We start from the raw sequence: 12678 nt of genomic DNA on the forward strand, positions 1-12678 counted from the left end.
TTCACTAGGGAAAGTGCTGTCCCTTCTCTCTATCCTGCACTGAAGCAGAGAAGGGAAGCACTTTTCCCGCAGTCCGCAGCAGCTAGTCCGCATCAATTTACTGCACAATTTGGGCAGATCCGCCGCAGAATCTGCAACGCAGATTCTGTGCGGCATTGATGCGGACAGTTGCGGAGGAAATCCGCCACGTGGGGGCATGCCCTTATGCTCCGACACCGACTCTGCAAGTGAAGATGAGATGGAATTTGTTATTTCATCTTCATCATCATCTAGCGAGTCTGATGAGTAGCGCAGAAGAGCAGTTGGTCCTGCGCAGCCGGATTCAAATGAGGCGATGTGGGTACCCGCTGTAAATTATATCCCTCAGTTTCCCAACTTTACTGCCTCCTCAGGGATCCAAGTAGAGACAGCGGGGTTCAGGGAATTCGATTTTTTTAATTTGTTCTTTTCTCAGGAATTTGTTTCTGCGATGGTCCAGCAGACCAATTTGTATGCAGAGCAGTTTATGGCCAGCAATCCCACATCATATAATGCCAGAGTTCAAAGCTGGACCCACACAGACCCAGTGGAACTCAGAAAATTTTGGGGCCTATTGTTAAATATGGGCCTCATAAAAAAAAAACACGTATTCTGGACTATGCAGCGGACAATCCGAAATCCAATGAGGGTGTGGATGGTAATTCTTATCCTTGTAGTTCCACCGAGCTCCTTATCGTCTCTCTCCACATTCAAAGAACTCCTGGTAGGAAAAGGATCTTATGTCTCTAATAGATGGAAAAAGGAAGACACATAGTGCAACACCCTCTGAAAAAAGATTGCTCTACGCCAAGTTTAATCCATACTCACAGAAGTAACAAGAAATAAAAACATCAAGGTAAGTAAAAATCTTTAAAATTTCTAGGCGGCACGCCAAACACTATCGCCCGACCCTGGGTTTCGCCCTTCCGGCTTCCTCTGGAGCATGTGTGACGTGTCTAATTAACAAGTTTATATAGCCGCATAACATTTAGGCTGGATTCACACGAACGTGGCGTTTTTGCGGACGCAAAAACGCGGCGTTTTGCGCGCGCATAAATCACTTGCCAGCTCCGTGTGTCATCCGTGTATGATGCGCGGCTGGGTGACTTTCGCGTAGCCGGCATCATAGAGATGAGGCTAGCCGACGCCCGTCACTGTCCAAGGTGCTGAAAGAGCTAACTGATCGGCAGTAACTCTTTCAGCACCCTCGACAGTGAATTCCGATCACCATATCTAGCAACCGGTTTAAAAAAAAAGAGGTTCGTACTTACCGAGAACTTCCCGGCCGTTGCCTTGGTGACGCGTCCTTGGTGACGCGACTCTCTTGACATCTGGCCCCACCTCCCTGGATGACGCGGCAGTCCATGTGACCGCTGCAGGCTGTGCTTGGCCTGTGATTGGCTGCAGCTGTCACTTGGACTGAATTGTCATCCCGGGAGGTCAGACTGGAGGAAGAAGTCGGGAGTTATCGGTAAGTTAGAACTTTTTTTTTTTAACACGTTCATGTATATTGTGATCGGAAGTCACTGTCCAGGGTGCTGAAACAGTTTAAATCTTTCAGCACCCTGGACAGTGACTGTCTCCTGACGTCGCGTACCGGATATTTTTTTGCCGGGTTCGGCCAAAACGAGTTCGACCGAACCCGGTGAAGTTCGGTTCGGTTGTCTCTTCTCAAAGACACTCCGTTTGGATGTTTGTAAACAGAAAAGCACGTGGTGCTTTTCTGTTTACATTCATCCTTTTGACAGCTGTTGCGCGAATCACGCAGTTCGCACGGAAGACTTCAATGGGTGCGTGATGCGTTGAAAACGCTGAATCAACGGACATGTCGTGAGTTTTTTGCAACGGACCAACGCAGCGCAAAACTCACGCACATGTCTGCACGGCCCCATAGACTAATATAAGTCCGTGCAACGCGCGTGAAAATCACGCGCGTTGCACGCGCGTATTTCCCGTTCGTCTGAATGAAGCCTTAAATTCATATAAATTTACATACATAAAAAATGGTTAAAAAACATATACAACCAATGATCTCTGCAATATATAGAGATAATCTGATCTTATCATCATAATCGTATACATATATATACACTTCTAAATATTATTCTTTTTATTTAAATACATAATCTCTTTAAAAAGTAAAATAATATATTATGCTAAACAAGCCTATTCACCACCTTTACAATTGGTTAGATTCCACATATCATCCCATATCCATTATATTGATTTTTATTTATATTTTATCAGTTGTTTTATATTTTCTTTCTCTATTTTTCCACTTAGTCTGATCTGTGGCCAATCTCTAAACCCTCCAGAGCTTCAGTGAGCTGCAGCTAATCAGAACAATTGAGTTCTGCTGAGACAAGATCCCTTGGTCAAAATGCTATGTGTGAACAAGTCTCTTAGTAGTACTATACATAAGGCATTTTTTGCATATATTATTTTCATAACATGGAACTACCAATATGGACCAGAATATCTATCAGACACATACCATGATATCTCACCAATATTAATTAGTACTTGTATAAACAAAAAAAACACAAAAAAAAACAAAACTCATTTTTATAAAAAGCACTTCAATTCGAAGTCTGAATTGAGTCCTAAGGGCTGAAGCGTTTTTAATTGATATATCCAAAAACTTTCTTGCTTGCTCATTTTTTTTAATATAATCCTCAACCCCCCAATGATTTTTAATTGTTTCAATAGCGAAGAATCTGGTGTCCTTGGGATCTTTATGATGGCATTTACAGTAGTGTGCTGACACACTATGGTCCATCTTGCCTTTTCTGATGTTATTACAGTGTTCTGCTATTCGTGTTTTAAATTTGCGGGCTGTACGTCCTACATATAACTGCCCACAGGGACACTTCAGTAAGTATATAACCCCTTTAGTATTACACGTTGTAAAATGTTTGATCTCATATTTTCTTTTATTTTCGGCATCCATAAAAAAGGTAAGCATTGTAGGAGGTTAAAGAAGAAATCGCAGTCCATTCTGGCGATAACATAGAAAAAATTGATAATTCTCATACAAAGAGAATTGATGATAATGATAAAACATTTAGGCTGGGTTCACACGACCTATTTTCAGACGTAAACGAGGCGTATTATGCCTCGTTTTACGTCTGAAAATAGGGCTACAATACGTCGGCAAACATCTGCCCATTCATTTGAATGGGTTTGCCGACGTACTGTGCAGACGACCTGTTATTTACGCGTCGTCGTTTGACAGCCCTAAGGGTATGTTCACACGTAGTCAACAAAAACGTCTGAAAATCCAGAGCTGTTTTCAAGGGAAAACAGACCCTGCTTTTCAGACGTTTTTTTACCAACTCGCATTTCTCGCTGCGTTTTCACGCCGTTTTCGCGGCGTATTTTACGTCCGTTTTTGGAGCTGTTTTCATTGGAGTCTATGAGAAAACAGCTCCAAAAACGTCCAAAGAAGTGTCCTGCACTTCTTTTTACGAGGCGTAATTTTACGCGTCGTAATTGCCGTACGACGCGTAAAATTACGCGTCGTGTGGACAATACAGCGTTCTACCCATAGAAAGTAATGGGCAGATGTTTGACGACGTATTTGAGACGTATTTCCAGACGTAAAACGAGGCAAAATACGCCTCGTATACGTCTGAAATTTGGCCGTGTGAACATACCCTAAGGCTGGGTTCACACGACCTATTTTCAGACGTAAACGAGGCGTATTATGCCTCGTTTTATGCCTGAAAATAGGGCTACAATACGTCGGCAAACATCTGCCCATTCATTTGAATGGGTTTGCCGATGTACTGTGCAGACAACCTGTCATTTAAGGGTATGTTCACACGGCCTATTTACGGACGTAAATCGGGCGTTTTTGCCCCGAATTACGTCCGAAAATAGCGCCTCAATAGCGCTGACAAACATCTGCCCATTGAAAGCAATGGGCAGACGTTTGTCTGTTCACACGAGGCGTATATTTACGCGCCGCTGTCAAATGACGGCGCGTAAATAGACGCCTGCGTCAAAGAAGTGACCTGTCACTTCTTTGGCCGTAATTGGAGCCGTTATTCATTCACTCCAATGAATAGCAGCGCCAATTACGGCCGTAATTGACGCGGCGTTCAAGCGCCTGCACATGCCGGTACGGCTGAAATTACGGGGATGTTTTCAGGCTGAAACATCCCCGTAATTTCAGCCGTAATGGACGCCCTCGTGTGAACATACCCTAAGCATCGTCGTTTGAAAGCTGTCAAACGACGACGCGTAAAAATACAGCCTCGTCAAAAGAAGTGCAGGACACTTCTTTCAGACATAATTTGAGCCGTTCTTCATTGAACTCAATGAAGAGCAGCTCAAAATTTACGGCTGTCAGAGAAGCCTCGCAAAATGCGAGGAGGAGCATTTACGTCTGAAACGAGGCAGCTGTTTTCTCCTGAAAACAGTCTGTCTTTTCAGACGTAAAAGCCTGCTACCATGTGCACATACCCTGAGGGTATGTTCACACACACTAATTACGGACGGAATTCGGGCGTTTTTGCCCCGAATTACGTCCGAAAAATGCGCCTCGATAGCGTTGACAAACATCTGCCCATTGAAAGCAATGGGCTGACGTTTGTCTGTTCACACGAGGCGTATATTTACGCGCCGCTGTCAAAAGATGGAGCGTAAATAGACGACCGCGTCAAAGAAGTGACCTGTCACTTCTTGGGGCGTAATTGGAGCCGTTATTCATCGACTCCAATGAATAGCAGCGCCAATTACGTCCGTAACTGACGCGGCGTTCAAGTGCCTGCACATGCCGTTACGGCTGAAATTACAGGGATGTTTCCTCCTGAAAACATCCCCGTAATTTCAGCCGTTACAGACGCTGTCGTGTAAACATACCCTAAGGGTTCCGTTCATTACCACATATTCCACAAGTTCTTCATTGATACGAAATATTATTAGAGAGAATTGGCATATTGTAAGGAACGATCCTGTTATAGGGTCTATGTTGCCCAAAAATCCTAGTATTGTACATCGTAGGGCACCAAATATAAAGGATAAAATAACTCATAGTTTTATAAAAGCTCCTACAAAACCAATTATTGCTACAAAAGGATTTTTTTCCTGTAACAAGTGTAAATCTTGTAAAGAAGTGGGGTATAATAAAAGAAAGGGGAATGTTACCTTTTTTATGGATGCCGAAAATAAAAGAAAATATGAGATCAAACATTTTACAACGTGTAATACTAAAGGGGTTATATACTTACTGCAGTGTCCCTGTGGGCAGTTATATGTAGGACGTACAGCCCGCAAATTGAAAACTCGAATAGCAGAAAACTGTAATAACATCAGAAAAGGCAAGATGGACCATAGTGTGTCAGCACACTACTGTAGATTCCATCATAAAGGACACTAAATTGAGCCACTGTTTTTGGCCCTTCCCAGCCTCATAATACCAGCCTACGTCCGCCCAAGTACTCGACCATCACAACAGATGGTCGGGTACTGGATCGTACCAAGCTCTTCCCGGCACCCCTGGTGGTGGTGGGTACCGGGGTAATAATGGGTGGTTAGTGCTACCCTCTGCACTGGCTAACACTAAGTACCGCCTTAATAATGGACGCTGTCAATCAGCCAACTGCCATTATCTAGGCACTAATAAAGTTTCAAAAAAAACACAAAGACAATTCTTTTTTATTGAAATAAGAAATCCCCAACAAAACCCTCATTAACCATTTTATTAAAATTTGAAAAAACGTAGATCTATGCAGTAGTCCAACGAATCGAAGATGTAGTCCAATCGGAACATCAAAATCTGCAACAACATAAAAAAACTGTTATCAATGTGAACAATACCAATACTTCTACTCACCTACACACATATATACACGCACACACAAACAAACAAACAACCATACACAAACACACCCATATATACACAAACACACATAAACACACACACATATACACAAACACACATATAAAAACAAAAACAGACAAAGACACATACCCAAACACACATATATACACAAACACACACATACACAAACACACACACACACACACACATATATATATATATATATATATATACATACCGTGCGACTGGTGTCTCGCCTGGTGTCTCGCCTGGTGTCTCGCCGTGCATCTACGGCGCATGCGCCGAGATGCGCCGAGATGCGCGTTCACAAGATAAATGACATCCTCTCCTCAGGAAGGAGAGGATGTCATTACGCATGCACGGCCACCGCTAAAGGTAAATAGCGGTGGCCGGGAACCTAGACAACGCGCAAGATACAAAGAGGGACCGACCTGGACTTCAATCAAAAATCGCAGGAAAACGACATCGCTGGGTGACGGACAGGTAATTAGAAAACGTCTTATTTTTACATGGGGGAGCTTCATAGCTATATTTATCAACTTGGGAATAACCGTTTAAACTCTGTGGACAGGTCAGGATCCTGTTTCTTTTAAATGCTGCTGGGGAACCCGCTCGATCCACTATATAAGGCTGCGCTACAGTGCAGCATTTAAAAGAAACAGGATCCTGACCTGTCCATAGAGTTTAAGGCAGCACAGAGTATTTCAGGAGATGAGCGTGCAGATTCAGTGCTGCTGTGAACTCTGCTCTTACCATTACGTAGCTCAGTTGTACCTCTCCTCCACTCCTGTCCTCAATAACACCTTCACATGATTGGCAAGTCACCACGTAATGGTAAGAGTAGAGTTCACAGCAGCACAGAGTATTTCAGGAGATGAGCGTGCGGATCTTGTGCGGGGTGGTGACTTGCCAATCATGTGAAGGAGTTATTGAGGACAGGAGTGGAGGAGAGGTAACAGACTGAGCTACGTAATGGTAAGAGCAGAGTTCACAGCAGCACAGAGTATTTCAGGAGAGGAGCTGATTTTGTAAGTTTGCCCACTGTCAAAGACATGAACAGTCTAGAATTTTTAGGCTAGGTTAATTTTACCAGTGAGAGATAGATTATATTTAAAAAAAAAAAACAGAAAATCACATTGTCAAAATTATATATATTTATTTGCATTGTGCACAGAGAGATAAGTATTTGATCCCTTTGGCAAACAAGACTTAATACTTGGTGGCAAAACCCTTGTTGGCAAGCACAGCAGTCAGACGTTTTTTGTAGTTGATGATGAGGTTTGCACACATGTTAGATGGAATTTTGGCCCACTCCTCTTTGCAGATCATCTGTAAATCATTAAGATTTCGAGGCCATCGCTTGGCAACTCGGATCTTCAGCTCCCTCCATAAGATTTCGATGGGATTAAGGTCTGGAGACTGGCTAGGCCACTCCATGACCTTAATGTGCTTCTTTTTGAGCCACTCCTTTGTTGCCTTGGCTGTATGTTTCGGGTCATTGTCGTGCTGGAAGACCCAGCCACGAGCCATTTTTAATGTCCTGGTGGAGGGAAGGAGGTTGTCACTCAGGATTTGACGGTACATAGCTTCATCCATTCTCCCATTGATGCAGTGAAGTATTCCTGTGCCCTTAGCAGAGAAACACCCCCAAAACATAATGTTTCCACCTCCATGCTTGACAGTGGGGACTGTGTTCTTTGGGTCATAGGCAGCATTTCTCTTCCTCCAAACACGGTGAGTTGAGTTAATGCCAAAGAGCTCAATTTTAGTCTCATCTGACCACAGAACCTTCTCCCAATCACTCTCAGAATCATCCAGATGTTCATTTGCAAACTTCAGATGGGCCTGTACATGTGCCTTCTTGAGCAGGGGGACCTTGCGGGCACTGCAGGATTTTAATCCATTACGGCGTAATGTGTTACCAATGGTTTTCTTGGTGACTGTGGTCCCAGCTGTCTTGAGATCATTAACAAGTTCCCCCCATGTAGTTTTCAGCTGAGCTCTCACCTTCCTCAGGATCAAGGATACCCCACGAGGTGAGATTTTGCATGGAGCCCCAGATCGATGTCGATTGACAGTCATTTTGTATGTCTTCCATTTTCTTACTATTGCACCAACAGTTGTCTCCTTCTCACCCAGCGTCTTACTTATGGTTTTGTAGCCCATTCCAACCTTGTGCAGGTCTATGATCTTGTCCCTGACATCCTTAGAAAGCTCTTTGGTCTTGCCCATGTTGTAGAGGTTAGAGTCAGACTGATTAATTGAATCTGTGGACAGGAGTCTTTTATACAGGTGACCATTTAAGACAGCTGTCTTTAATGCAGGCACCAAGTTGATTTGGAGCGTGTAACTGGTCTGGAGGAGGCTGAACTCTTAATGGTTGGTAGGGGATCAAATACTTATTTCTCTGTGCACAATGCAAATAAATATATATAATTTTGACTATGTGATTTTCCTTTTTTTTTTTTTATATATAATCTATCTCTCACTGGTAAAATTAACCTAGCCTAAAAATTCTAGACTGTTCATGTCTTTGACAGAGGGCAAACTTACAAAATCAGCAAGGGATCAAATATTTATTTCCTTCAATGTAGATAGATAGATAGATAGATAGATAGATAGATAGATAGATAGATAGATAGATAGATAGATAGATAGATAGATAGATAGATAAACACTAACAAAAAAAGCAAAATAATTTACGATAAACCGCAGCTAATAACCGCTATTAAAACAGCGAAATTAGCAAAAAAAACCCTGATTACGCAGATGACGGGTAATTACGGGTAATCTGGGAGTGATTACGGATAATCTGAGGGTGATTACGGGGAATCTGCGAACACAGGCGAATATGTGGTGTATTTCACAGTATAACAGCACAAGATTTGAACGTAGTAGGGAGGGAGACAGCACAAAGTACTATGGTCACTGTGATAGGTATGACCATAGTGACCATATGACCAATTATAACAGTCCCTGATCAGTTTCTATTTACAGGCAGAATATCTGCTTTTCACTGACAGTGCATACGCACGTCATTTTCTTTTTTTTCCCCAGAGGTTGCGGGGGTGGGGGGAAGGGGGGACACGATGATGGCAGCGGGGGCCTAACAAGTCGTTTTTTTATCTCCTCTGACCAAACATACATGGTGAGAGGAGATAAAAACTAATTTACACTGCTGCATGCACTGTAACGGCGATCGGCGGTTTTCGTTGATACTGGCAATCGCTGGTATGGGGACCTCAAACAGTGGTCCCCAGTCGCGGCTCCAAGCCCTTTGGTAGCTGAGAGCAGGGAGCTAACCATCCTCCTGGCAGCGCTACTTTATTACGAAGCAAAGTCGTAAAAATGCAATTGTATCGGAATAAAGCCCACTAGTGGCCGCAGTAAAAACACTTATGGGCGGTCACTACATTTTTCGAATAAAATGTCAAAATGTTACATTTTTACAAGGCATAAAGTAAAAAAATCACCCCAACATTTGAAAAGCTATTTCTCCCGATTACGACAATACCACATAAGTGGTCATAAACGGCTATTTGGACACACGACGAAGGATCACACACGGGAAGGATCACCATTTGGAGCTCAAATTTAGCAGGAATGATTTTCGGGTGCCATGTGACATTTGCAAAGTGCCTGCGGGACCAAAACAGTTGGAACCCCCCAAAAGTGACCCCATTTTGGTAACTACACCCCTTAAGGAATCTATCTAGGGGTATAGTAAGCATTTAGACCCCACTGGTCTTTTGCAGATTTTATTGGAATTAGGCCGTAAAAATAAATCTCAACATTTTTTCCACTAAAAAGTAAAATTTTTTCATTTTCACAAGGGATAAAGTAGAAAAAGCACCCCAACATTTGTAAAGCAATTTCTCCAGAGTACGGAAATACCACACATGTTGTCAAGCTGCTGTTTGGACACACGCAGGGGTGGTTTATAATAAGGGCAATTCTGAGGAAGTGCCTGGGGCCCGGAGTCTGGAAGCCGTAGCGGTTGTTAAAATTACAGCCGGTTCAAAGAACCGGAGTGAAGTGGGATCTCTCACCCAATTGTATCAGCATCCTTAGGATGAGGATACAATTGCTTACATTAACGCTGGCGAGAAAGGGAACTATCCATTTGGTGCTTTACTAATGACACAGTCGGCGCGATGATGTCATCGCGCCGAATGCGCCATTACGCTGGATGACGCCGTCTGGTCTCTGACCACTCCTGCGGTGCAGGATGAAGACGCGGGGACAGGTGAGAATGTTTTGTTTTTTTATCGGCAGCATTGGGCGCAATAGCTTTAGGGGGCATTATCTACAGTGGGCATTGTAACTGGTGCTATCTACAGGAGACATTATCTACAAGGGGCATTGTAACTGGCACTATCTACAGGGTGCATTAGCTACAGAGGGCATTGTAACTGGCACTATCTATAGGGGACATTGTAACTGGCACTATCTACAGGGTGCATTATCTACAGAGGGCATTGTAACTGGCACTCTATACATGGGGCATTGTAACTGGCACTATCTACAGGGTGCATTATCTACAGAGGACATTGTGACTGGCCCCATCTACAAGGGGCATTATCTACCGAGTGCATTGTAACTGGCACTATCTACAGGGGGCATTATCGAGAGTGGGCCTTGTGACTAGCGCTATCTACAGGAGGCATTGTGACTGGCACTATCTACACGGGACCTTGTGACTGGTGCTATGTACAGGGGGCATTGTTAGTGTGTCTTGTTTTAGTGTATAGTACTATTATATTCAGGAGCACAGTGTATAGTACTATTATATTCAGCACAGTGTATAGTACTATTATATACATTGTATGAGCTTGGTTCTGGGGCTGTATATATGTATTGAGCTCGGTTCTGGGGATGTATATATGTACTGAACTTGGTTCCGGGGCTGTATATTTGTACTGAGCTTGATTCTGGGTCTGTATATATTTACTTTCTCTTAAGGTAAAAGTATATGTTAAATCTACTTTTACCTTAAGAGAAGGTAAATATAAACAGTAAAAACTAAACCCAAAAAAACCATGGAGGAATCAGTTTTTTCCAATTCACCCATTATATGGTACTTTACATGGTGCCAATAAAAACTACAACTCCTCCACAAAAAAATAATCCTTCACACACCACTCCATTGACGTAAAACTAAAAAAGTTATAAAGCTCCTGACCACTTTAGTGTCTCAAAGTATTCTGCTTTTTCTCTTCTATATGGCTCATTCTGCTTTAACAGCTAATTTAAAACCAGATCTGTGTCCACCAAAACAGAAATCTGCAAATATATACGGAACAGCGTCTTCAAAGTTCTGTCTTCGGAGTTTGGGGGGGGGCCAAGACTTGAAAAAATGCCCGTGGCCCATGGTGCCCTTATTCCGCCCCTGGACACACGGCAGGGCTCAGAACAGCAGGAGCGCTATTTGGCCTGCAGATTTTGCTGAATTGGTTTTTGGGTGCCATATCGCATTTGCAAAACCCTAAGGTAACAGAATACAGTGGAAGCCCGCAAGAAGTGACCCAATTTTGGAAACTACACCCCTCAAGGCATTTAACATTTGCCTGGACATATGACAGAGCTCAGAATGCGCAACATACGCATTTGAGGTCCATTTTGGTGATTTTCACAGCAATGGCCCACAATTGCAGGGCTCTGAGGTCAAATAGTAAAACAAACCCCCAAGTAGTGACCCCTATTTTGCAAACTGCATCCCTTAAGGCATTTTAAGGGGTGTAGTGAGAATTTTGCCCCCACCTGTGTTTTTCCATGAGTAATTAACCCCTTCCCGACATTTGACTTATGGTTACGTCATAGCCGGGTAGGGGACGTATGGAACTAGCTCATGGAGTGAACCCGCTCCATACGATGCGGGTGTCGGCTGTATGTTACTGAGCAACAAGACAAGTACATTAGAGTCTCTAGTTTGAGAAATAGACGCCTCACAGGTCCTCAACTGACAGCTTCATTAAATAGTACCCGCAAAACACCAGTGTCAACGTCTACAGTGAAGAGGCGACTCCAGGATGCTGGCTTCCAGGGCAGAGTGGCAAAGAAAAAGCCATATCTGAGACTGGCTAATAAAAGGAAAAGATTAATATGGGCAAAAGCACACAGACATTGGACAGAGGAAGATTGGAAAAAAGTGTTATGGACAGACGAATCGAAGTTTGAGGTGTTTGGATCACACAGAAGAACATTTGTGAGACGCAGAACAACTGAAAAGATGCTGGAAGAGTGCCTGACGCCATCTGTCAAGCATGGTGGAGGTAATGTGATGGTCTGGGGTTGCTTTGGTGCTGGTAAAGTGGGAGATTTGTACAAGGTAAAAGGGATTTTGAATAAGGAAGGCTATCACTCCATTTTGCAACGCCATGCCATACCCTGTGGACAGTGCTAGATTGGAGCCAATTTCATCCTACAACAGGACAATGACCCAAAGCACACCTCCAAATTATGCAAGAACTATTTAGGGAAGAAGCAGGCAGCTGGTATTCTATCTGTAATGGAGTGGCCAGCGCAGTCACCAGATCTCAACCCCATAGAGCTGTTGTGGGAGCAGCTTGACCGTATGGTACGCAAGAAGTGCCCATCAAGCCAATCCAACTTGTGGGAGGGCTTCTGGAAGCATGGGGTGAAATTTCTCCCAATTACCTCAGCAAATTAACAGCTAGAATGCCAAAGGTCTGCAATGCTGTAATTGCTGCAAATGGAGCATTCTTTGACGAAAGCAAAGTTTGAAGGAGAAAATTATTATTTCAAATAAAAATCATTATTTCTAACCTTGTCAATGTCTTGACTATATTTTC

At 43.2% G+C, this 12678-nt stretch overlaps 1 protein-coding gene across 1 annotated transcript in view; it reads right to left on the reverse strand.

The window, feature by feature from the left end:
* The window catches only part of CACNA1S (calcium voltage-gated channel subunit alpha1 S), a 960893-nt gene that overhangs the window by 334625 nt on the left and 613590 nt on the right, over positions 1-12678 (reverse strand). The window contains exon 30 of the mRNA XM_075853532.1: positions 800-820. Within this exon, the coding sequence (XP_075709647.1) occupies positions 800-820 (21 nt within the window). The remainder of the gene's footprint in view (positions 1-799; positions 821-12678) is intronic.

Source organism: Rhinoderma darwinii, chromosome 2 (genome assembly GCF_050947455.1).
Source record: "Rhinoderma darwinii isolate aRhiDar2 chromosome 2, aRhiDar2.hap1, whole genome shotgun sequence".
NCBI classification, from domain to species: domain Eukaryota; kingdom Metazoa; phylum Chordata; class Amphibia; order Anura; family Rhinodermatidae; genus Rhinoderma; species Rhinoderma darwinii.